The following is a 25,905-nucleotide window of genomic DNA, read 5'->3' as shown; positions in this document are numbered from 1 at the left end:
ACAACAAATTCCATGAAATATTATTTTTTGTGATAGACAATATTAATTGATTAACATTTCTCTAGAACATCACATGTGGCTCCATTCTATTTCACTTTTCTTTTGCTCTTTGAATTTTTGAGTGACGGCTAGAGTAATTGGTAAAAAGCAATCGTAATAATTTTTTCGTCATATGCAAATTTGCGTTATTTAGCCCCTGAGTACCAGATTGAAAAATTAGTTGGATTTGCAACAACTTTCTTGCATTTTTAAATTTTTTTTTTATTATTTACAATTATTATAAAATATTTTCTTCTTGTCTTTCTATGCTTTAACTTAACTCATTAAGTACAAAACCAATACTCGTATTAATTAATGTTATATTACATATTTACTTGTACGATTCAACATAAAGTTTTTCAGCCTACTCGTCGATCATTTTGGCCACATTGTCAATGCCAACCTTCTCGTTTGCTTCTGCCGGCGTCAATGGCTCAGCTTCGCTATGTGGGGCCGGATTATTGGGTTTGTATGCATAGGCAACAAACATAAAGATGATCATATCGACAAACATAAGACCAGCGAAGAGGAAGAACTCGTAGGCTTGCGAATCGAAGAGTTTCAGTTCGGCAATAATTACGACGATCACATTACCGAAGGCCACTGTAAGCTGCCAACAGGCTTGCAGTACCGATTTCATTGCTACCGGCGCTTGCGAATATGAAAACTCAAGGCCAGTCACGGAGAACATAACCTCTGCGAGTGTCATAATTACGTATTGGGGAATTAACCAGAAAATGGACATCGAATTCGGTTCCGTTACAATTACGACATTACTCTTATAAACACCAGACGTTTCTTCATTTATTATTACTGTGTATATGCCACCAACTTTGAGATACTGCTCGGCAGCTACAGTGTTATCGACCAAAATTTCATATTCGCCAGACTTTAGCTCAGTTTCGTTGCGCAAATTGGCGGGTTCTGTGTGCTCGATGGAGCCTTTCTTATTCTTCCACTCAACTTGCCGACCTGGTCGAACGTTCGCCAAAGTACGTCCAAACGGATAACCGCGACTGGGTTTGCTTACAGTGTCTATCCCCCATATTAGCGGATCTGTGGTGTTTTTCGAATTCAAAAACAAATAATGTGCTGTTGTTGTATCTAAAACAAAGGTCTGTTTTGGGAATTCAAAGCAGTTTAGGCCGGCTTTCTCGGTGAACTGAAATTCGACATACAGATGATTTGTTGAGTCAATATTGATGTTGCGGTCCACAAACATATCAAGCGAAGCAATATCGAAATTTAAACCGGTCAAATTAGAGGTGATGGCATAGTCACAGTTTTCGCCATTATAGACACGAAGCTGGGCATTTCCAGCGGTTGGCAGAATTGGATAGGTGTTCTATAGAAATATATTTCATTAAGAGATAAAGTATTTACTAAAATAAGAAAATAGAAATAGCTCACCTCCAGACTTAGCTCCACAAGACCGGAGACAACGAAAGCTATACCCGCAAAGATGCCACCTAGTGTTAACTTTTGCAATGGACGACGAATGCCGACGAAAGAAAGCAGAGGATAGAAAGCCAGTTCGTAAAGAGGAATGAAGGCCAGAATTAAGAAAGGGTTTATCATTTGCATTTGATCTGGTTTGATATCCCACGAGCCCATGTCGCCATCCATACGCGTTGCCTGAATAGTCCACCGTGAGCCCTGCTGATCGAAGAGAGCCCAGAAAACGGGCAAGGGCAAATATAGTACGAGAACACGCATCAACACTTTGACATCTTCGATCAGTTGACGGTCATATTTCTTATCAGCGTAGTCCAGCCAGTGTTCGCGAGGATTGGTCTTCTTCTCCCGCCACTTGGTAGCAATTGCGTTCTAAAGAATGTAAATAAATATAGGGTTTTTACTATAATATATTATCACATTTCATTCGTAGACTGAACTTACACCAATGGTTTTGCTGACTAATACGACCATATTGCCTGCCGGCGGTTTGCTCTTGTAAAGTGGACGACCCAACACGAAGACAACTACGACATAAACATGTGTTTTAGGAAAATTAATTTCAATTGTAAATGAAAGACTCACTTATCGAGACAGCCATAAGCAAGGCCGGTACGCCAAAAGCCAATGAATAACACTCGTTTTCGCCGAAGCAGTGCACATCCTCGCGTAAAATTGGTGTTATTGTAGTCGAAATCAATGAACCAGCATTGATCGAAAAGTAGAAGAGCGAGAAGAAGGTGGTCATTTGTTTCACTTGTTCGGGAATCTTAAACTGATCGCCACCAAATGCAGAGACGCACGGTTTTATACCGCCCGATCCCAAAGCTATTAATGCTAAACCGATCATGGTAAATGTCGTCGCAGGTAAATTTAATGGTGGTACCGCACCAAGAGCAACCAACACTGAACCAGCAACATAAACGAGCGATAGATAGAAGATCGTTTTGAATTTTCCAAGCCAACTGTCCGAGACGATTGCACCAAAGACGCACAGGAAGTACACAAACATAGTGAAGATGTGGAATATAACGGTAGCGGTGTCATCGCTATAACCAAGTTGCCGACTCAGATACAAAACGAGAATGGCTAAAGGAGAAATAATTATAATAAGAGTTAAATAAATGATATTGGAGCAAGATAGTTCGATACTTACTTCGCATGCCATAGTAGTTGAAGCGTTCGCAAAACTCATTACTGATGATAAAGAATACTGATTTCGGATATGGTAATTTCTGAAAATAAACAAAGATTGTTATCAGTATAAGTATAATGCAATCGGACGTGATGTCTGTCATGTACTGAGTTTTTAATAAGTACATTCGATGAATTAAAAAAGATTACTTATTAATTAATTATTCTTATATTTAGCTCCCCGTTTCATTATATACGTAATCAAATAGTGAGATAAAAGTTATAAAGTCACAGTGCAAAAACTGCTGACTTTGTGGCCTCAAGAGAGTATACATTTACTGAGATAATACAAATAATAACGGTCTGGCAGCATTAGGTGTTACTCAGCTGGGCTCAGACTCATAAGTTGGCTATTCGCCGCACTTTGAAATTTTATTATGCTACGGTTTTTACCTTGACTTGTCCCTCTGCTTCAGAAACATTGGAAACAGGTTCGATGTTACGGTCCCCACCCAAACCATTCTTATCCTTCTCAATTAGGCCGAGGTTAGATACAATCGGATTATCCAGTGCTTTATCGGAAATTGTTGCAGGCTCGTGAATTTCTTCGGACACCGATTTTCCATTTGCAGTTATCTCTAGTTCTGTGCCTTGGACAACGCCATTATTGGGCTTATTATCTGCAAATATATATGTATATAAAAATAAGAAGATTAGATTATAATATTTGTATAATATTATATAACCTAAAAAATGTTGGTTCGTATTATAGCATGATTCAATAATGAAAGAAAAAGCTAAATTTGTATTTTAATGCAATTGATTTCGTTTTATTTTCAATGAAATAAATATTGACCACAAACATGCTAAGTACGAGCACATACAAATAAAATATAAATATAAATTATAATAAAATAGTTTGTTTCCACTTTGAAACTACAGAATATAAAATTCTATATTCGCAAAAATAAACGAAAAACGTCGTGAAATACTAAAATTCAGGGAATAAGCCGTTTCTGTGAAAACAGTGCAGAGGGTTGAAGATTGCCGGCATCCACGTTAGAGAACTGGTCTTTGTTCGAGAAATAGCAAGAAAAATTTTATAAAATTTGTAAAAAGCTCAAGATATATAGAAAGTTGAATTGAAAATTTTTACAGAAGAATAGCGAGGCTTTATAACTCTTTTATATACATATTATAAATATTTGTTAATAAAAGCGTAAATATTTATTTTAGGAACACATATTAGTACTCCACTACTCTGGTCTAGTTAATATACCCAACGCTTATCGGCGCGTGCGAGTCGAACCAGATGGCATGCAGATTATCATCCTGAACTAAGGAAATTTCTAGATAACAATTAATGTGGATATATATATATTCCAATGTTTAAATAATCAAGTGGAATGAAATGAACTTCATAAATCACATCGTATTTTATATAGTTTTATCTTCATACAGTTTTACATATGTACTCGCACTTGTAATCTGCCACCTTTTTTACACTCTGTATATTTATAAAGAAAGTTTATGGCTATGGCTATCGTGACTAACCGGTTGTTTTCGAAAAGTCCCAAGATAAAAATATACAAAAACCTTCGAAGGCTGTGGCTTATTGTGTGGTTTTGAGTTATCACTGTCGCGTACGAGCTATAAAATGATAGTTATAGAGATTAAATATGTTCTTTTGTGAAAGTACGAGTTTATGACGGCAATATATATTCGCAATATTCATTCACAAATATATTAACGTCATCGAAATTTGGTTCTTCATTTGTTTCGAGTGTATGTAGTTAGTCAGACTAATTTATTGCACGTCAATATCGATAGCGGCCTTGGGAAGTAATTATCCGTTATAACAGTGAAACAGTGAGAGGAATTCACTAAAATCTAACTTAAGCGAGGTTTTACGATTTGTTAATTGTTAATATATAAGTTAAACTTAATATATCCTATTTACTGTTGTTCTTTGTGGACGCGTTTACAAAAAATATGCAGTATTAAAATTCTTATAAAAACAATAAACAAATAAACGCAATACTCGTATGAGAGCAGCCTTGACCCGACCATGATTTGAGCTGAAAAGCCACTACAACACACACTTGTTCATTCTCCTGTTCTTAGAATTAAGTGTTATTTTTTAATAACTAAGCCCAAAAAAATGAATTTTAATATTAGAATATAATGTAACTATATCGATATATAGTATGCGGATGGTTGTAAATTAACTGTAATCTAACGATAAGAAAGTTTTTATAATCACACACACTAGGTATGTATAATTTATTAGCCCTCAGATTAAATAAAAATTTTGTAGCCACGTGTTTCAATTCATGCATTGGTATTTAAGATCATAATAAATTTCCCAATAACTACGACCGTGGTACCGAGTGCGTCACTATCAGGTGAGCCATAGAAATGGCTTCTGGTTAATATATTACTATTCCCAGCTAGAGAATTTATCTGCAATCGAACGAGTACGTGCTAACAATAGATGAAATCACTTTTATGCTAGGTGAAGTAATTTCAAAGGAATGAATTGCATTTCCTTTAGTTTCGTCAGTGGTTTTGGAGATACCCGCATCGCGCCGCAAAGTGTTGTGTAATGCAAAGACATATCTAAATGGCGCATTAAATTATAATTTTATTATCATTCCAAGGGGCTCAACAGTACTCTATGTACTTGTAATCCAAAGCAAGTGAGGCGCAACTGGAATATGAAATACTTGCGTATATGCATATACAGACATTCATGTTAAATTACGACGATTTACTGCCGGTTTTACATGCAATATACTTAAAAATAAGAGCTCTTATTTTTGTTTATTTTTCAAGTTTTTTCATATTTGGAATTACGCTTCACTTCAAACAGTTCAGTTCCAATTTGTAAAAATGCGCAAATTTTATCATAATAATATAACAAAGAAATTAATTAAATACATTTTATAATGTATTATAAATAATTAATTGATTTAATGTGGTATTTAATATTATATATCAATGACAATGTAGCAATGGCAAGTGAAATGTTGTCGAAAAGCAATTGCTAGAGAAGTCATATTATGCAAGTAAAAGCCTTTACACAGTGAGTTAATACTTTTAAAATTGTTTGCAATCGACCAAGGCGATGCAATTTCCTACTTGTAAATATTTTTTTAATTTCCAAATTTGATTGCGTTCACTTTTATCATTATGCATATCTCGAAAATAAAATTAATATATTTACTCGCGACAAAATTTCCAAGAATAAATTTAGTGACATTAAATAAGTGGATTTATTTTGTTGCTAGTTTTTTATTTGCAAGAAAAATTTAAAAAAAATGTTTCTTAATGTTTTAAATCGTACATCTCAATACCGCTTTTAAAAATAATTTTTTTTAGTGCCAAAATAGCAAACTTTAGGAGACAAACCTAGTGTGAAATTAAAAAATAGACTGTTTGTTTTTGTAGGTATTTCGATAGGTTATAACATGCTTTTAAAAAGAACATACTGGCATTTTTTATTTTTATCTCAATTAGTTTTTCAGTTACAACCTTTTAAAGTGTAGCCGCTCAGTTCAATCAACTCCATCAATCCATATACATGGAGAACTCCATACAATGACCCAGCAGTTTTTGATCTGAATTTCGGAAGTTCAAAAACGGCAAAAAGTTTTGGTAAATTCAAAAGTTTCTTAAAAAATATTTTTGTTTTACTCGTGAAAAGCATCAGTTCAGTTTTACTAGGGTTTACATCTAGTCCGTTGTTTACGGCCCAGAGGGGTAACCTTCGTAGGACTCTTTCCATAATCTCACTGATTGTGAAAGGAAACATCCCTGATACCATCAATACTATGTCCTTTGCATATGCTACTGCTTTCACTCCTCCTCCATTGAGTTGAAGTAGTCTTCCATTCAGCGCCACAACCCATAACAATCGGGAAAGGACACCTCCCTGAGGAGTGCCTCTACTTACGTAGCTTGTGTGTCGCTATGCCATCAATCATTCTGTTCATAAGCACCGATCTTATCCATCCGTAAGTTATCTCATCAATGACGCCATGTAGGTTAGGTTAGGTTAGAGGGTCGATCCCAAGAAGCCATGTAACATATAATCAATAATCGTGCTTATTTCTATGTTGTTGATAGTTCCTTCTATGTCAAGAAAGGCAGCCATTGTGTATTGTTTGTGATGTAGTGATTTTTTAATTACGTTAATCACTTCATGTAGGGCAGTTTCGGTTGATCGACCCTTCATGCAAGCTCATAGGATTAGTACATATTACGTGTTAATCCATTGGTATTTCCAGAACCTTTAGCATAAATGAGTTTGTCTTTTGCGTTATGGTGTGTTCTTCTACCCGGTTTTGGGAGGAACAACACTTTGACTCTTTTCCACCTTCTCGGTACGTAAGATAATTGGATATTGGCCTTGTATATATTTTTCAGTCTTAGAACCATTGGTTCCTTTAGCTTTTGTATCATTATGGCAATAATTTTATCCGGGTCCGCCGATGTAAATGGCAAGAAGCTGTTTATAGCGTATATAAACTTATTCCTGCTTGCTATGAGGCCTGATTGGTCTGCTGTATTTGTACGTAGTCGCGGTTGTACCTCCGCTGTGGTTTGTTGACAACTAGGGAAGTGCGTTTTTATAATTTGCTTTAGGGATTCTCCTGCCGAGGATGTCCAAGCAACACCCGTCGTCTTTAAATAGGATATATTGATATGTTCCTTAGACAATACCATACTTAGTCTGGCGGATTCTTTGCAGCTTTCTAATGATGTGTAGAAGGACTGTCATAAATCTGCTTTTGCTTTCCTGACAGCTTTTTTGTATTGTTTCAATATATCTTTGTAGGTTTGCCGTTAACGTTTTCGATTAGTTACAAAAGATGATTAAGATCTTTTCTAACTTTTTCACCTCTGTATCTAATTTTTTCTAATTCTAATTCATCCCATACTGTACTTCTGGGATTTCGAGATTGTTTAGGAGTACTGGATTTCTCGCGAATGCTGCAGAGTATTCAGGAGTGATTGAATATAAATGGTTCCTCGAACACCCTCCAGTCATCAACAAACAAGCTATCCGTTTCTGTTGATAGCATAAGCTCCAAAACTTCCTCCCAACCCTCAAAATTTACCGAACTTTGGAAAATGTATGTTGGCTTCTCGCCCCTATGTAATAGATTGATACATTACTACTGTTTTTTAATTTCGCCTTTCTCTTAGGTTGCCACACTAGGTGTACCCCTTAAACAACATTTCACTGTTATTTGCTAGAATATAGTCTCAGTTACTTTATGCAAGTACACTTTTCACTATTTATTACTGAATTAAGTAGTACGCATTTCTTAGCAACTTCTGTTGAATTGTCTGAAGGTTCTACATATTTTATTCGGTGATTTGCATACAAAAACAAAATATTAGACTTACTACCAGATATCGTTTAACAGCTGTCTTAACAAAGAAGAAAACGTGTGAGGGAGAGATGAGGCATTTTACCTGGCAATCGTGTCTCTGAATACAAAAACAAATCCACATAAGTGCTATAATTGCTTACATTGATCACAATACATATATACAAAATATATGCAAATGCTTGCCAGTTCGCATCTGGTTGCTTTCGATTTTCATAAGCTTTATTTGGTCAATGAAAATGTAAACACACGATTGATATATAAAATTCAGTTAACTTGATTTTGATATTACGCATCCAAACAACCTAGCCAGGCACGATGTGTGTTGTATATGTAGGTGTGTGTATAAGTACATATCTAAGCAAGTAGAATAGTAGATGCTTCATAGCATCTAAATTGTTTGTTTTTATTCCTAATTGTATTTTTACTTGATATATTTAATAAAATAGTGTCACTTGAAATCGCATTTGTTGTTGTAAGTTAAAATTCTTTTTCCAGAAATATGCGATTTAAATCACTCAAACGGGAAAGGCCATCGGGGAATTGAGATAAGGGGATTCAAAGTTTACACTTGAAGCTGCGCTTTGGTATTTCACAATTTATAAATAACTTTATTTGAAATTCGATCGCTTGGAAGTTTAACTCTTTTTTGCATGTTTATATATTATATATATGTATATAATTTTTATTATAGTGATTTTCAATATACCATTTTCCTCCGTCATTTTGTTCCAGAGTTTTTTTTAATCCTTGAAATTTTTTTTTTTGTTATTGTTGTCTGTCAATCCTCGTTGCGTGACACTTTTATCAATTATGCATTGCACACTTTATTTATCAAATTTTGTTTTTTATTGAAACAAATCGCGACACGCACGCCAAGTGAACGAGTACGCCGAATTGGCGTTAACTTGTTATTTTTCAGCCGATGGGACGGATGCACGTCTAAGTCCGTTAACGGCGATTAACAGACTGATTTTTTAGAATTAACTCCGACACATTTTGAAACCAATCAGTAACAAATGAACCATATCGCAACACCAACATACATGCATACACACACGCACAGACTCCCACACACACACACCTCAGATAGAGATATGCATTTGCGGCGACACAGTAATGAATAAGTAAGGAGGCGATGGGTTCGGACAGAAGCGGATATTTGAGACGCAGTTGTTATTTCAAACATTATAAGTAATGATGTAAAGTGCATTAAAAGGTAAAATTCGATTTAGGTTATTAATTTTGTTTTAGAAAGAAAAGCTATAAGCAAGATTCGTTTAAGTACATTTGCAAAGCTTACTTACAAATAGATAGTCGAACATACGGGTACTCGTAGTTCCATCCCTCCAGAAAAGTAACTGAACTCAAAATGTTTGATTAAATTAATAACCGTATCTTTTCAACTTTTTTTGTTGTATCATTATGAAAGAGTTCTTTCTAAAGGAAGACCAAAGGAATATTTACAATTTTGGGGTCCAGCCTTGTGATTTTATTCAGCAAAATTGTTCAGGAAATAAAATTTTCTGCAAAACTTGATAACCGAAACAGGCGGCGCTTTATTTTTCGGCCAATATTTCTCTTCTCCAGCGAAACCTTAAAGGTACAATTTAGGCACCCAGAGTTTCTGGAGAAGTTAGATGAACTCATTAAAGAAATTATTTCAGGTTCCCATTGAAAAAACGCTCTCCAGAATAGAGTAGCGTCAAAATAATAAAAAAAGACCAAGATATCATGAAATCTTTGCAAACCTAAAATACTACTTTTTGAAATATCGTATTAAAATGTTGTTCATATCTCTTTCATAAAGTATTTCCTTATCATACCTTGGTCCACACAATATTAGCAGAATCAAGTCACTTTTTACTATATAAGCTATATATGGATATAATAAGATGAATTTGAAACGAAGATGTTGTTAAGCACCACATTAAACTTGGGTCTAAAAACAACACCAAAAGCTCGTAAATTTTTAAGTGCCTATACATCGAAACGTACTCTCTCGCAGGTATGTTACCTCACACACGTCTTTATCTTTAATCGGGTACTTGACTCCGAAAACAATAAAAGTGCTCAAAAGTGTAAACGTAATATATACATACATACATTGGTGCGCGTGTACTATTAAAAGGCTAGAAACAGCAAGAGCAAAAATCATTTGTGATAAGAAGAACTAAAACGAAACATTCATAAGTCGGTGGTCGACTGGGTATTTGCGGAGCGGCTGCAAAAGAACAAGGTGATAACAGCAAGATATCGGCGCTGAAGAATTTATGAGCGGCACGATTATAAAAGTACATATTCAAAAATATTGCTCGCCCTCGTGAGCGTCGCATGCACGCACACATTCTCACGCGCGTAAGTGAGCGCGTGTATTGGCGAAGAGGTCGCGGTAAGCGGGTGAGTTTAAAAGACTTCGAATTAACTTATCGCAAACGCCAATATTACAGCAGCCAACAAAAAAACAAAAAGCGATGAACATCTCTTACAAACGGCAAACAACAATACAGTTAGTAAACGCCACCTCAGCAGCGACGCAATAGAGAACAGAAGTGAGAACAGTAACAACGCGGCGTCGAACATTACCAAGTCATGTTATTTACATTGTCTATCTTTCTAAGTGACAACGGAAATGTTGAAGAGCGGCGCGGCAGCAGGTTAGTGTGTCGATCGGCTTTTTTCTGTACATAAATGAATGCGCTTCGCGTCAGCCTTGCGGCCACCACCGCGGCGTATGAGTGTCTCTTTAGGATGGCTTAATGACAACAATCAGCGCTTATCAAATCTAGGTGACCATACATACGTACATACATGCATATTTGCATGCTTCAAGAGTAGACACAATTAAGGGTTGAATTGAATTTGAAGAACAAGCACAATTGCGCCAAGTACCTGTATAAATTAAAAAATTAAACAAAAGTACCATATAATCGCTTTGTCTGGCCATGTATTTCCCAGCACATTCGCGTTTCTTACTAATTTATTAGTTTATTGGCTGATAACCAATATGTAAGGTATGTACTCGCGCTGAATTTCATGGGCTCATCATTCAGTTTAGTCAATGTAAAATTTTGATACAAAATATTGTAAAGGAATTTTTATACAAGCCAAGCTTACAGGATCAAACCAATTTTCAATTATTTTTTACAAACATTTAAGAAAATGTCTCAATAATTGTTTTTCTGTAATATAATATAATTTAACCGACATGGAACGCGTTGAGAAGAAACCGTTAGATAAGCGCGGGTTTGAGTGATTCACAACACGTATTTTCCAACGAACACCACAATAATAAATATTTAAAATAGCAATAATTGAAGCTAAATCAAATTTCGGTAAACAGCACAGTAAATTAAACTTTTTAATATTTCTTTATAATAAAACAGTGGAATTCGATTAGGGGAGTCAGCACAGTACAATAAACTTTTTAATATTTCACACGAAAAAAACAGCCGACCTATGCGTCTTGCCCTTAGTGCTAGCAATAGCCAATGCTCACACCTTTGGCTAAGTAAGCAAAAAAAAGAAGCATTTTTAACAAAAGTATGGAGAAAATTAATTTCGTTAAATCAGTATCTGTAACGTAGTGTCCGGGTTCGTTATCAAAAATAAAAGCGTTTTTTATTCGATTTATATGCTTATAAATTGCACTGATTTTCGATAAATCGCGTGCAAATAAAAAAAATTTTGAGTAATTATATACCAACTTTTATGAATTCGTTCACGTGAGGCACTGGCAAATGTCTTCAACTTCTTCTTAACTCTTCAACTGGTTTCTCGTTATGGCGAGAGAAAGTGAGAGTGTCGCTCCCTGGAGTGAATTTTGATGCATATGAAATGGAAGCAGTTAAAATTATAAAAAAAAATTGGATTGCCTTTAGAGTCGATCAACTCAAATCAAATCAAAAATGAAATTGCAAAGACCTTACTGTAAAGAAAAAACAAAAATTATAGCTAAACACACTAATTTTATCGATAATTTACAAACCGGGTTAATTACACAAACGTTAATAGTTCGAACAAAATTGCGAAGAAACGTGATAAAATTGATTTATAGACGCAATAAAGCGATGCTAAATTGATTAGAATGTAAGTGAGCTTTGACGTATTAGTACTTGAGATTTAGAAGTATGTTGGCAACAACGCGGCTTCAAGCTTCAAAATGGCTATTAACAAGAAAAAACGTTAACTTCGACTAAACCGAAGTTATAATACCCTTCACAGGAGCATTTCTTATATCAACGGTTTGCATCCAACCGAAAAGGTTTTGCTAGTTCTTTCTAGTAACGTTGCTTGAAAAATCAACCTTCAAAATGGATTAGGTTACTTAGAAGAAAAGCAACAAAAAATTTAAATTTTATCCTTAATAGGTGTCACACTAGAAATGCTTAGCTTAAAACATTTGTAACAATTGAAATTTTCATTCAATTCAATAAAAATATTTTTTCACTAGTTATGTTCCCAGATTATATACATCACTGTTTTATATATACCCTTTTTATGAACATAAGTTCCGCACGATAAGCACTTATCATCGAAAACGTAGATAGTCTGGCTCCGTGGCACCCTCATGTATGCGCAGTGCAACAAGTTCGTTTCCATGGCCGACTTTTTAAATGAACCCATAAAATAATGAGTTATCAGTTGAACAATACATAGATTTGAAGAGTTGCAATTAGTTTAGCCACACTTTCTTTTCACCGCTCGGTAAGTGAAGGTTGATCTTCTCAAATTCAAGTAGTATACAGCACTAATGCCGAGCTAATGACGCGTCTCTCAACAAAAAGTCAATAAATAATCACCGAAACACTTGCATTCACACGCCATATATTATACATACATATATATTGTATATATAAATATATCGATATCACTTCCAATCTACAAAGAATTCCAACGAATCGCTAATGACAATAGAAAAGTACGTCGCCACACGCGCCAACAACTATATCTACGGATACTACAATATTTGAACGTGTGAAATGCGTGTAAATATCGCGATCGGCATTAGCGGACGTAGCTTTTCAATTGATATTCATTAAGAGCGCTCCTATTGATAACTACAGTGAATGAAACATATCCATAAAAGCGCCCACAATGTGGGAGTTAAGCAGATGGCTGGCAACAGCTGTCAGTGTTTAGCACAGAATTCCTCACAAATCGGTATTCAACAAGTAAGGATGGGCTAAGTTCCGGTGTAACCGAACATTTCATACTCTTGAAACTTGCCAGGATCAAAGCCGTGGAAATACCTTCAGGTGTTAGCAAAACTTTATATCAGGAAATGTAGCGAAAAGGTTCAACTTCATTGTTCGACGAAATAGTGAATAGATTACAATCAAATTTGATATCATATTAACTTAATTGAAGGTCATAGACTTACTCAGTTTTATTAAGCAGCGAAAATTGTACTAAAAATCATTGGGGCATAAAAATGGAAGGGCTGATTGCAATACTTTTTGGCATTGCTCAGGTATACTTGAGAACTTATTTTCAAGCAATTTTTAAATATACATATACAAAGGCAGCCGGATGTTTCAAAATCCCGAATATCAGTTATATAGGGGCAAAGACAAGTTTTCGTTCGATTTTGTACATTTTAGGCACAAAGATACACTGTTATTAGCAAAACTAAATTCATTAAAATAATTAGAACTTTGTGGTTTAGTTATAACAATTTATAGGTTCTCGATTAATGGCGTTTTGTGGACGTGGCAGTGGTCCGATTACGCCCATCTGCAATACCAACCGTTCTACGGTACCAAGAAACATGTGTACCAAGTTTCATTAAGATATCTCAATTTTTACTCAAGTTATCGCTTACACACACGGACGATCTGATCATTTATATATATACCTCTATATATATCTCGATTAGTTTTAGGTGATACAAACAACGGTTTGGTGAACAAAACTATGGTATTATATTCTATAGCAACATGTTGCAAGGGTATAAAAATTTTGCGAAAGAATCCAACATTCATTGTTCGACGAAATCATGAATGGATAACAATCAAATTTATTTCTCATTAACTTATATAATAGGTCATCATAAATCAGACGGACGAACGAACTGACGGACGAACAAACATGCAACGAAGATCAACTCGTCTCGTCATACTAATCATTATATATATACATATAACCCGATAACTATCTCGATTAGTTTTAGATGATACAAACAACCGTCAGGTGAATAAAACTATTATACTCTGTAGCAACATGTTGCAAGAGTATAAAAATCAGCGCTTGAAAGATCTTTTGTACGTCGGCCAAGAAATCCCAAATGGTAAGTGGATTTTTAGAATTCTGCGAACTTTTTAATGGAACAACATTATAGCAAAAGGAAATCACACCGTCGCCTCTCTATTTGGGTAAAAAAAATTCCAAATTAAGTGAATTGTTTGTTGGAAAGGAAAAGTTATTCTTAACTACGAGGTTGCTTCAATAAAATGACAACTTTTCTGCTAGAGATGTTACGCTTGGCAAAATTGGGAGTGAGAGTTGACATCATTGATTTTGTTTGGTCAGTGACCGATCGTTTGCTAACCCTATATTATTGGGCACAATGGACCCTATCGCGGTACATACCTCATTTTCATTCAACCCAATATTGATGACTTAGATAATTCTGACCTATACCGAGCAATCCAAGCTTTAAACTAGATATCATTATCAAAGCTTGAAGCTTCGAAACTTGCATATTTATACCCAGAGTAATTTTTGGCGATATGTACATAATACATATATAAATGATGATCAGAACAACGAGCTGAGTCTATATGGTGGGTGCAGCTCCCATCCGAGCTCCCGGAGCTTCTGGCGCGCCACCAAAGACGTGTATGGCCTCGCGTTGTCCTGGTGAAACACAATTCGGCCTCTGTTGGTCAAAGATGGCCTCTTCTGGATGAGTGCTGCCTTCAAGCGGTCCAGTTGTTGGCAGTAGAGCGCCGAATTGAGCTTTTGGCCATAGGGGAGCAGCTCGTAGTAGATGATTCCTTGCCAATCCCACCAAACACACAGCAAAACTTTCCTGGCCGTCAATCCGGTCTTGGCCACCGTCTGGGCCGCTTCCCCGAGCTTTGACCACGACCGTTTGCGTTCGATGTTGTCGTAAGTGACCCATTTTTCATCGTCGATGGGGGTCGATTTTGTTGCGATTCAGCAGCGATTCGCAGATGGAAATTCGGTCAATCATGTTTTTTTTTTGCATTAGTTCGTGTGGCATCGAGCTTCTCTTTGAATCCAACTCACGTGACAGTCTGTTTCAACTATGTCCATGATTTAATCACAATTTTCGACGACAGGCCTCCCGACGCGTGGTGCATCTTTGACATCGAAATTACCGGAACGGAACCTAGCAAACCCCTTTTGTGCTACATATTCGTTTACAGTATCGGACCCACAAACTAAATTAAATTTTTCAGCCGCTTTGGCTGCTTTTTCGCCTCGGTCGAAGAAAAATTGTAAAATATAACGAGTTTTCTCTTTGCTGGTGTCCATCTTTGACGAGCGCTCACAACGTACTGAGTCAATCAATCGAAAAACTGTCAAAGACAAACTTTTAGCGCGAATAAACACGTTTTCAGCGCCGTATAGTATGACATGATGCGAGACGTAACACTAGTACTATGGACAATAACGCCATCTCTTAGATAAAAACCGAACGAATTTTTACTTGACTAATATATTTTTCTTTAATTTCTAATCGGAAACGCTTCTGGAGCGGACGGAAGCGCAAAATTTTCAATGATTTGATTTGCGGCAGGTCTAGAGCTATGGGCATATTTACGCTGACCATTCCAGAATATCGGTGCATATTAAAATATAAATTTATATAATATACGTATATATGTCCACTTCAGAGTTGGAGTGTTTTGCTTCCCTTAAAATTGTATGCAGCTTAACTAAAGAAATTCGCCTGCGATGTGCTTTTATAAATGAACATTTTTATAGAAAATAATCAGAATTCAATAATAATCAGTACATGCACAGACCCACCCACGTATATACTCGTATATACATACATATTTTCTTAACTGTAAGAATACAATAAATCAGCGTAATTGTATAAAAGTTCTGTTTATTTGTTGTAGTTTCGTTGTCCACGTTTTTATTCACGCGCCATACATACAAACAGACATAAGAGCGAGTGTAATTCGAATTCATATTAAAACCAACTTGTGCATTTCTACTCACTAATTATTCTCAAATTTTTATTAATCCGATTATCTAACCTGCTTATGTGAACATTTTACATTTTTCAACTCAAGTAACGGATTTTATGGTGTCTTGTAAATCATAATGGCGCATTTGTCATATTTATGTATTTGTTTTGAATAAAAAATGTGAATTTTTAAGATTTATATTCCAAAAACCAAACCAAATTACAGGTAAAATGAAACAACAACAATATAATGCTCTGTGTTTGCTGGGAGAATTCATTGGAACCTAATAACTAAAGTGTTTGTTTGTTTCAAATATATGTCATTTCTCTCTTATTTTGAGTGAAAGTTGAAAATCAAAAATGGAATTTTCAAACACAAACGTATACAAACAAATGATGCGATGTCCAGACGAAGTGAAAAATCCTACGAAGGTACATATATACATAAATCCGAGTCATATATATTTGAGTTCGTATTCGAATCTCTTATGGTACATCCTTAGGCACTTGTTTGCTGAGCAAATTGTGTCATGCGAATGGTTGTGGCTGTGTTCGTGGCGAACGATCCAGCACATCGAGCGACATACTGAAAACCGGGCTCACTTCGAAGCGAAGTTATGATAAGTCTGTTATTTGTGCAGGTCCTGGCCTGTTCACACCCCGATGTTTCGAAGGCAACTGCAGCGTAACCGAAGCAGAAGAGCTGAGCAACCAAAGCATATATTCTTGCTTCAAGAAGCTGGACCGATTGGTGAGTACTGAAATGCGCAAATCTATGAAAACTACCGTTAAACATGCAAACAATCAATTTCACTTATCACTCAATGCTAATGGACAGTGTCATTGATCGTGTCTAGAAATTAATTAATGTAGACTCGTAGATGTCTCATGCCTCATGTGCACCTACAGACATATTTACAGTTTGATATGAAAACGTTATGAATGTTTTTAGCAGGGCACTGGGATGCACTTCTCTAGCAGATAAGACGACAACAATGCATTGCTTAGAAATTCTTAAACTAATTAATTTTAGACGAATAAAAATATGAGCGGAAATTTAAAACTCTGAGTATGCAGTTCTATATACATACTTCAATATGGATATTTTGAGGGCATGCTGTTATCACAAAAATATTCTTCCCGAATTTTAATACTACATAGAATTCACATACTGACCGGTATGTACGGTAAAAAATCAGCCATAAGCACTTAGGTTCACATATTTGGTGTCTAGTTTCTTGGTTGAAAGTGGTCGAATAGTTCCTGAAATATAGGATTTAACCTGAAAGTGTATAGGCATATTGTGCTATTTTCCTCTTTCATTTCACAAATATGCCAAAAATCGTAATTATACCTTTAGAAGCCTATCTAGAATCTATATAAAAAATGAAAGGAATCCCTTTCGAGAATAACGTACATACTCACATATATACATATGTATGGATAATCTATGAGGTGCCATACATTTAAATGATCTCTATAACTTATGAAACAAAACAGTCGCAAATACTTTAGATTTGTTTTATTTCCGCAATTAGTCACATGCTGTAATCAATCACTAAACATTCCAAGTCATCAAATCGTGAGTGAGAATCAGGAATCAAATTATACCGCCCGTGCCTACGACGCTTCTAATACTTTTATGATACTTTTGCAAAATTATCAGTAAGTAGTTAATTTAATACCTACATACAAACATATAGACACGTGCATAATTGAATATATTTAAAAGACGCGAGCAAAGTTCAGAGACTTGCCGACATTAATCTGCGATAAGCTTAATTTCCTTCGGTAGCTGTGAAAAAATCGTGTGATTATATTGAAATACTTGTATGAGAACTCGATTGCGAGTAAATACAAATTGTGAATGCGATAGTAATCACGCTAACGGAATTCCTGACGTCTGTTCGGCACCTACCCTGACAAGAAACACACTTATCGCCTTTAAACAATCACCGCAGCGATCTTCTTCTTCACTTCTCATTTGAATGCACTTTTTCACACAGATCGCACTAGCATACTTCCTTACGTTTCCTTTTATTGTAGCGTCGCATTCGCTCAAAAGGCAATGAAAATTGCTCATGAGCTCTTTGAACACATGGTCTCGAGTTAATGTTGGTCATTTGCTAAACCGAATCAAAGAAAACATAGGCTATTTCACGGAATCTCACAGTGTGTCAAGAAAAACGAATCTGCTTGTGCAGGTGTTTATTTTTAAGGGATTGATAGAGAAATGGGAAAAAGCGATCGCACTTTTCTTAAGCTTCCATTAAGCTCTTTAGACCTATTGAAAATAAACAAAGTTTCTAAGTTAATGTGAAGTTCAACTTATTTTAATTCCACTGTTTTTGTTTATATTCTCAAATATTTACCTTCTATGTATTAAATTATAAATTCACTGTGTCTCAAACCATTAGTCGTATTAATTGACGTTAAATTACATATTGTACGATTTAACATACAGAATTTGAACCTAATCGTCAATCGTTTTGGCCACATTGTCAATGCCTACCTTATCGGTTTTTTCCGTCAATGGCTCAGCTTCACTTTGAGAGGCTGGATTATTTGGTTTGTACCGATAAGCAACAAACATAAATATGATCATATCGACAAACATAAAACCAGCGAAGAGGAAGAACTCGTAGGCTTGCGATTCGAAGAGTTTCAGTTCGGCAATAATCACGACGATCACATTACCGAAGGCCACTGTAAGTAGCCAACAGGCTTGCAGTACCGATTTCATCGACACTGGGGCTTGCGCATATGAAAACTCTAAGCCAGTCACGGAGAACATAACCTCTGCGAGTGTCATAATTACGTATTGGGGAATTAACCAGAAAATGGACATCGAATTCGGGTTCGTTACAATTACGACATTACTCTCATAAATACCGGTCGTTTCTTCATTTATTATTACTGTGTATATGCCACCAACTTTGAGATACGCCTTGGCAGCTACAGTGTTATCGACCGAAATTTCATATTCGCCAGACTTTAGCTCAGTTTCGTTGCGCAAATTGGCGGGTTCTGTGTGCTCGATGGAGCCTTTCTTATTCTTCCACTCAACTTGCCGACCTGGCCGAACGTTCGCCAAAGTACGTCCAAACGGATAACCGCGACTGGGTTTGCTTACAGTGTCTATCCCCCATATTAGCGGATCTGTGGTGTTTTTCGAATTCAAAAACAAATAATGTGCTGTTATTGTATCTAAAACAAAGGTCTGTTTTGGGAATTCAAAGCAGTTTAGGCCGGCTTTCTCGGTGAACTGAAATTCGACATACAGATGATTTGTTGAGTCAATATTAATGTTGCGGTCCACAAACATATCAAGCGAAGCAATATCGAAATTTAAACCGGTCAAATTAGAGGTGATGGCATAGTCACAGTTTTCGCCATTATAGACACGAAGCTGGGCATTTCCAGCGGTTGGCAGAATTGGATAGGTGTTCTATAGAAATATATTTCATTAAGAGATAAAGTATTTACTAATATAAGAAAATAGAAATAGCTCACCTCCAGACTTAGCTCCACAAGACCGGAGACAACGAAAGCTATACCCGCAAAGATGCCACCTAGTGTTAACTTTTGCAATGGACGACGAATGCCGACGAAAGCAAGCAGAGGATAGAAAGCCAGTTCGTAAAGAGGAATGAAGGCCAGAATTAAGAAAGGATTTATCATTTGCATTTGATCTGGTTTGATATCCCACGAGCCCATGTCGCCATCCATACGCGTTGCCTGAATAGTCCACCGTGAGCCCTGCTGATCGAAGAGAGCCCAGAAAACGGGCAAGGGCAAATATAGTACGAGAACACGCATCAACACTTTGACATCTTCGATCAGTTGACGGTCATGTTTCTTATCGGCGTAGTCCAGCCAGTGTTCGCGAGGATTAGTCTTCTTCTCCCGCCATTTGGTAGCAATTGCGTTCTAAAGAATGTAAATAAATATAGGGTTTTTACTATAATATATTATCGCATTTTATTCGTAGACTGAACTTACACCAATGGTTTTGCTGACTAATACGACCATATTGCCTGCCGGCGGGTTGCTCTTGTAAAGTGGACGACCCAACGCGAAGACAACTACAACTCATATATTAATAGGAATAATTGCAATTGTAAAATAAGTACTCACCTATCGAGGCAATTACGAGCACAGCTGGTAAGCCAAAAGCCAATGAATAACACTCCTTTTCGCCGAAGCAGTGCACATCCTCGCGTAAAATTGGTGTAGTTGTAATCGAAATCAATGAACCAGCATTGACTACAAAGTAGTACAGTGAGAAAAAGATGGTAATTTGCTTCACTTGCTCGGGTAACTTAAACTGATCCCCACCAAAAGCGGAGATGGATGGTTTCACGAGACCCGAACCCAAAGACATTAATCCCAACCCGACCATGGTAAATGTCGTCGCAGGTAAATTTAATGGTGGTACCGCACCAAGGGTAACCAAAGCTGAACCAGCAACATAGATGAACGAGAGATATAAGATCGTTTTGAATCTTCCAAGCCAACTATCCGATATAATGGCACCAAAAACGCATAGAAAGTACCCAAGCATAGCGTAGATGTGGAATATAACGGTAGTAGTGTCATCGTCATAATCAAGTTGCCGACTCAGGTACAAAACCAGAATGGCTGCAGGTGAATGGTGGAAATTATATAATCGAATTCAATAAGAAAGTTCAAAACGCTATTAAAACAAAATAGTTCGGACTTACTTCGCGTGCCATAGTAGTGGAAACCTTTGCTGAACTCATAACTGATGATAAAGAATACTGATTTTGGAAAAGGTAGTTTCTGAAAAAAAAAAAAAAATCAAAATATTATTGTAGCGTACTTCATATCAATGTTGGTAATACAATCGAACTTGCCATATATTGGGCTTTCGACAAGTGCACTCGATTACCTTGCTTATAATAATTAATAATTAAGCATTTCTTTATTTAGCTACCCACTTCAATTTGTTCGAAAATAAATGATGAAACAGACGTATAACAAGTTGAAATTCACGTCCAATTTATTTCTGAATTTCTGGTCTCTTTAGAATATATATTTATAATCAGCATTAAGTGTTACTCAACTGGGTTCAGGATGAACAGTATTACCGCTATGTAAAATAGGCACATTAGCAGGCTGCTAAGATATAAAATTTTTGTATTTCAGGCCAAGAATTTTAACATAACGAAAGAAGCAAAGTTGGCTGTCGCCTTAACCACCACGTAAGTAGATAACCAAGTGACAATTAAGATGGGTCTCCAGTACCCAGCTTTTCGTCGATTGATACAAAATATTTTTCTTGGTGCTCACGATTTCAATCTAAAAGGCATGAAGACGATAGGCAGAAAGGAACTTAAAAAATGGGTCAAATTTAGCGAGGTGTTAAGTAGGTTTTTGTAGGGACTGATTGCGAAGCCAATAAGCATATTATGGAGTTAACTGAGGCTGGTTGGATTAGATGTTTACAACGTCCCATTTCAACCAACCAAACAAGCTATTCGCCGCCCTCGTAATAATAAAATTAATCGAGACTTCTATCCCTCGTTCAATGCAATATTATCAGCTGTGTTTTTTTTAAATCTATGCCATGAAATTTACCTTCACTTGTCCTTCTGCCTCAGAAGCATTGGAAACAGGTTCGATGCTACCGTCATGTCCCGCACCACCCCATTTCTTCTCAGTTAGGCCAAGGTTATTATTAATCGGATTCTCCAGTGACTTATCGACAATTGTTGTAAGCTCATGAGTTTCTTCGGCCGCCAATTTTCTATTTCCAGTTGTTTCTGCTTCGCAGCCTTGGGCAACGCCATTACTAGGCCTATTATCTGCAAATATATGTACATAAATAAGACTATTAGATTAAAGAATGAGTATAATGTTGCTTACACTTTTGTTAAATAACATTGCAACTAGGAGAAAACTTTTATAGTATTATTGTGAGATTTGAAAATGGAAGATTTTATTTATTTTCAATGCTATCGATGCTGTCGATGTTCATCCTACTAAGGGACTACATGTTGCCGTCAAACGGTTGAATCAGCTTAATGGTTTGCATGACGAGATTGCGCTTATCTTTTCATTTAGTCATTGTTGTTTCTTTATTTATACTAAGCGAGCTCAATATTTTTTGTTTACAGCTTCTAACTCTTCTTCAACGCGCATTGATAAGGGCAGTGTTAAGTTCAATTATTGTTTTATGCCGATTTTTTCATTTATTTTCAAATCAAGTCAAAATCAAAATAATGTTTTATAGGTCTCTTTCTTGAACATTAATTTGTTCTATACTTGGACAGACATTGACATGTTATTGAACATACTACGCTGACTTGTACATGACATTGAACATATTATTGTATTTTATTCAACGTGTGTTTTTTTATAACTTTCCTTTAATTATTATAATTATAATTAATTTTTTAAAGTAAATTCGCTTAAGCATCTTTTTCGTAGATCCTACCGACTGCGCCAGTAAAATTTTAAAACTGTACTATTCAATGTTATTTACATTTATTAACAACTCATTACTTAATTTACATTATAACATTTCAATGTTTGCTTAAGAACTAACTCATCTCTCGATAACAACTTCTATCGAAGGTCATCATAATTATTTCAATCCTCACGTATAAGAGCGTATTAGCGATTGATTTATTGTTTGAGTGAGTGTAGCAATGTCACTTGCACCTTTACTTACTTACTTAGATTTATATCTGGTTTTACTAAATATATATAATTAAAAATTAGTTTTTTGTCTGTTTTAGACGTATTTATGTAATTAAGTAAGTGTACGTAGAGTTTGACTATTTGGGATATTTTTCACTTAAATTGTTATCTTTGATTAGAAACCCGTTTTATTTTAAGATATCGCCAAAAGAATACCTACTAGGATTCTTTCAATACTATCCGAATCTAGGCAGTTTGTTTACCAAATGAGGGTCTTAAAATATAGTTCTAAACACCAACAAAATACTAGGCTACAAAATAGTTATAAAATTTATTTGCAATATTGAAAAAGCGTATAAAATGCTCAGATTAAGCAAATCGAAACCCAATAAAATCCAATCATTTTAAAGGAGGAGAACCCTTACTAATACCAAACATATTTTGAGTTACGTTATCGATTCAGAGGAATACTAATTTTTGCTGCTTTTCAAATTACAATAAAAACACTGATTTTAAGTTAAAAAACGCAAAAACAGCGTTGAGCATTTAAAAACAAATAATTTTAATTTAAAGGAGGGTCATCTATTTTTAAAAAATTGTTTTAAAGTGACCACTAACAAGTTCAATATACATATCTCACAAATCGCTAAAGCTTTATCAATCAAATTTGCTGAGATACTTCTAGCTACTTCTCCTACAGTATGGAAATGGGTGTAAAATCGCACTTTTTTGTTTTATTATAAAATTTGTTTTCCTGAAATATGGTATTTGAACCATTTAAACCGGAAACATAATCAGTTAACTAAGATAAATCAATTCCAAGTTTACACTTAAGCGGCGCTTTTGTATTTCACAATTTATAAACAATTTTATTTGATATTCGATCGCTTGGAAGTTTAGACCTTTTTTGCAGGTTTATATACATATAAAATGTTCATTATGGTGATTTGTAATATACCATTTTCCTCTGTCATTTTGTTCTAGATTTTGTTTTTAATCCTTGAAACTTGTTTTCTGTTGTCTGTCAATTCTCCTTACGTGACACTTCTATCAATTATGCATTGCACTTTATTTATACACTTGATTTCAATCGCGACATTCACGCCATTTTCAAAGTTACACGTCCAAGTCCATTAACAGCGATTAGCAGAATGAATTTTTTAAAACAACTCCAACACATTTTGAAAACGATCAGTATCAAATAAACCATATCGCACCACCAACTTACATATATACATACACCCATAAACACACACCAGTTTCAGATTTATATGTATTTGCAACGGAATAATAAGAAACAAGTAAGGTTGCGCTGAGTTCGATTAGAAACGGACATTTTTGTATTATACAATACGTTTAGGATGTGATGGCGAAAGTACATATGAAACAGAAATCCCATTTATTCAATATATGATAAGAGGAAATGAAACAAAAAAATTATTAGTCAGTGGCCGTCTGGGCAGGCTTGGAAGCGGCCGCGAAAGATCAAGGCGATAACAGTAAAATATCGGCGCTGAAAATTGTAAGAGCGGCTTGATTAGCTTGATTAGGCTTGAAAGTACTCAAAAATGTTGCGCGACCGAGAGCATCGAAGACAAATTCAAAGAGGTCGCGGCAAGCGGTTGAGTGTGAAAGACTTCAATCGAATTAACTTGTCGCAAACGCCAATATTACAGCAGCCAAGAAAAAAACAAAAACGATGAACATCTCTTACAAACGGCAAACAACAATACAGTTAGTAAACGCCACCTCAGCAGCGACGCAATAGAGAACAGAAGTGAGAACAGTAACAACGCGGCGTCGAACATTACCAAGTCATGTTATTTACATTGTCTATCTTTCTAAGTGACAACGGAAATGTTGAAGAGCGGCGCGGCAGCAGGTTAGTGTGTCGATCGGCTTTTTTCTGTACATAAATGAATGCGCTTCGCGTTACCCTTGCGGCCACCACCGCGGCGTATGAGTGTCTTTTTAGGATGGCTTAATGACAACAATCAGCGCTTATCAAATCTAGGTGACCATACATACATACTTGTACGTACATACATGCATATTGGCATTCTACAAGAATAGACAGAATAAATTTAATGAAATTGAAAGAGCAAGCATAATTACGCTAAGTACCTGTATCAATTAAAATGAAGGACTAAAGTACCAAATAATCGCTTTGTCTGCATTTTTTACTAATTTATTAGTTCATTAGTCGATAACGAATGTGTATGCCTAAAGAAAAAACAAAAGTGTTTTCTAAATACACCAGTTTGATCGATAAGTGTTAATAGTTGGCACAAAATTGCGAAGGAACGTGATAAAATTGATTTTCAGCCCCAATAAAGCAATGTTAATTGATTAGAATGTAACTTAATCATGACGTATTAGTACTTGAGGCTTAAGAGGTTGCCTACAACAAACCTTTCAAGATTCTTCAAATTGCCCACTTTAAAGAAACGTGAGTATCCTGTATTAACTTTGAAGAAAAATTGGTGCAACTGAGGAAGTAAAAAAGTTAAAGTATAATGTATATTAATGTTATTTCTTCTTGTTTCAACTTACAATGATTTAGCAATCAGACATTTCAGTTAGCCATGGCTTAATTAACGGAGTATTGCTGTTTCAATTTTGTTGATTAAGATGATGTGAACAAATTGTATGAATATATCACCTCATACTGCAGTTCATTCATAATTTTTGAGGGACATAGGTTTTGGTGATGGAATTATATTGTTCTTTGTAGCATTTTCAATATGTCGCAAATACAGAGAACTAGGCTCATGACCCCAAGGAATTATGTATGCAATTATGAATTCTGAATTAAAACGTTTTATGCTTCATTCACTTTTTTTCTAACTTTGCCTATATTTCGTCACAGTATTCAATAAAATATTATATAGTAGATTTTTTAATTTATTAACAATTCAATAACCAACTTACATCATAATATTTCAATGTTTGCATAAGAACTTACTCATCTCTCGATAACAACTTCTATCGAAGGTCATCTTGATTATTTCACTCCTAACGTATAAGAGCGTATTAGAGATTTAT

The 25,905-nt window shown here is 35.6% G+C and overlaps 2 protein-coding genes and 1 long non-coding RNA gene across 4 annotated transcripts; 1 reads left to right on the top strand and 2 right to left on the bottom strand.

Moving 5' to 3' along the window:
* Positions 1–236: 236 nt before the first annotated feature.
* On the bottom strand, positions 237–12,744 carry LOC106627068 (peptide transporter family 1). 2 transcript variants are annotated; one of them, XM_036365451.2, is made up of 7 exons: positions 12,521–12,744; positions 3,082–3,308; positions 2,651–2,729; positions 2,080–2,583; positions 1,939–2,021; positions 1,450–1,866; positions 237–1,384 (listed from the first exon to the last, which is right to left on the bottom strand). In XM_036365451.2, the coding sequence occupies exons 1-7, from the start codon at positions 12,651–12,653 to the stop codon at positions 404–406; spliced, it is 2,424 nt and encodes an 807-aa protein (XP_036221344.2). In that variant the 5' UTR covers positions 12,654–12,744; the 3' UTR covers positions 237–403. The 2 variants fall into 2 exon arrangements, with proteins under 2 accessions (XP_036221344.2, XP_036221345.2); XM_036365452.2 differs by lacking the exon at positions 12,521–12,744 and adding an exon at positions 8,737–9,010.
* Positions 12,745–16,425: 3,681 nt separating this feature from the next.
* LOC118681309 (uncharacterized) lies at positions 16,426–18,735 on the top strand. The gene is made up of 4 exons (XR_011396409.1): positions 16,426–16,626; positions 16,698–16,945; positions 17,733–17,859; positions 18,659–18,735. It is a non-coding gene; the product is annotated as an uncharacterized lncRNA (long non-coding RNA).
* On the bottom strand, positions 18,506–23,993 carry LOC106627069 (peptide transporter family 1). The gene is made up of 7 exons (XM_014247059.3): positions 23,819–23,993; positions 21,796–22,022; positions 20,919–20,997; positions 20,332–20,835; positions 20,197–20,279; positions 19,708–20,124; positions 18,506–19,642 (listed from the first exon to the last, which is right to left on the bottom strand). Exons 1-7 carry the CDS (start codon positions 23,832–23,834, stop codon positions 18,668–18,670), a joined length of 2,301 nt encoding a protein of 766 aa, XP_014102534.2. The 5' UTR covers positions 23,835–23,993; the 3' UTR covers positions 18,506–18,667.
* Between the last annotated feature and the right edge of the window lie 1,912 nt (positions 23,994–25,905).

Source organism: Bactrocera oleae, chromosome 5 (genome assembly GCF_042242935.1).
Source record: "Bactrocera oleae isolate idBacOlea1 chromosome 5, idBacOlea1, whole genome shotgun sequence".
Lineage (NCBI taxonomy): Eukaryota > Metazoa > Arthropoda > Insecta > Diptera > Tephritidae > Bactrocera > Bactrocera oleae.
Note: the sequence above shows the minus strand (reverse complement) of the source record. Positions and strands in the feature narration are given on the sequence as shown.

What these genes read in the sequence shown, in the direction of transcription:
- LOC106627068 (XM_036365451.2), bottom strand. Translation starts at nt 12,653, where the DNA reads ATGGGTTCATTTAAAAAGTCGGCCATGGAAACGAACTTGTTGCACTGC. An exon ending in CAACTACTATGGCATGCGAA is followed by an intron (nt 2,584 to 2,650) that starts GTAAGTATCGAA and finishes TTTCTCCTTTAG; the next exon opens with CCATTCTCGTTTTGTATCTG. An exon ending in TTGTGGAGCTAAGTCTGGAG is followed by an intron (nt 1,385 to 1,449) that starts GTGAGCTATTTC and finishes ATATTTCTATAG; the next exon opens with AACACCTATCCAATTCTGCC.
- LOC106627069 (XM_014247059.3), bottom strand. An exon ending in AGGCAGAAGGACAAGTGAAG is followed by an intron (nt 20,998 to 21,795) that starts GTAAATTTCATG and finishes TTTTTTTTTCAG; the next exon opens with AAACTACCTTTTCCAAAATC. An exon ending in CCACTACTATGGCACGCGAA is followed by an intron (nt 20,836 to 20,918) that starts GTAAGTCCGAAC and finishes ATTCACCTGCAG; the next exon opens with CCATTCTGGTTTTGTACCTG.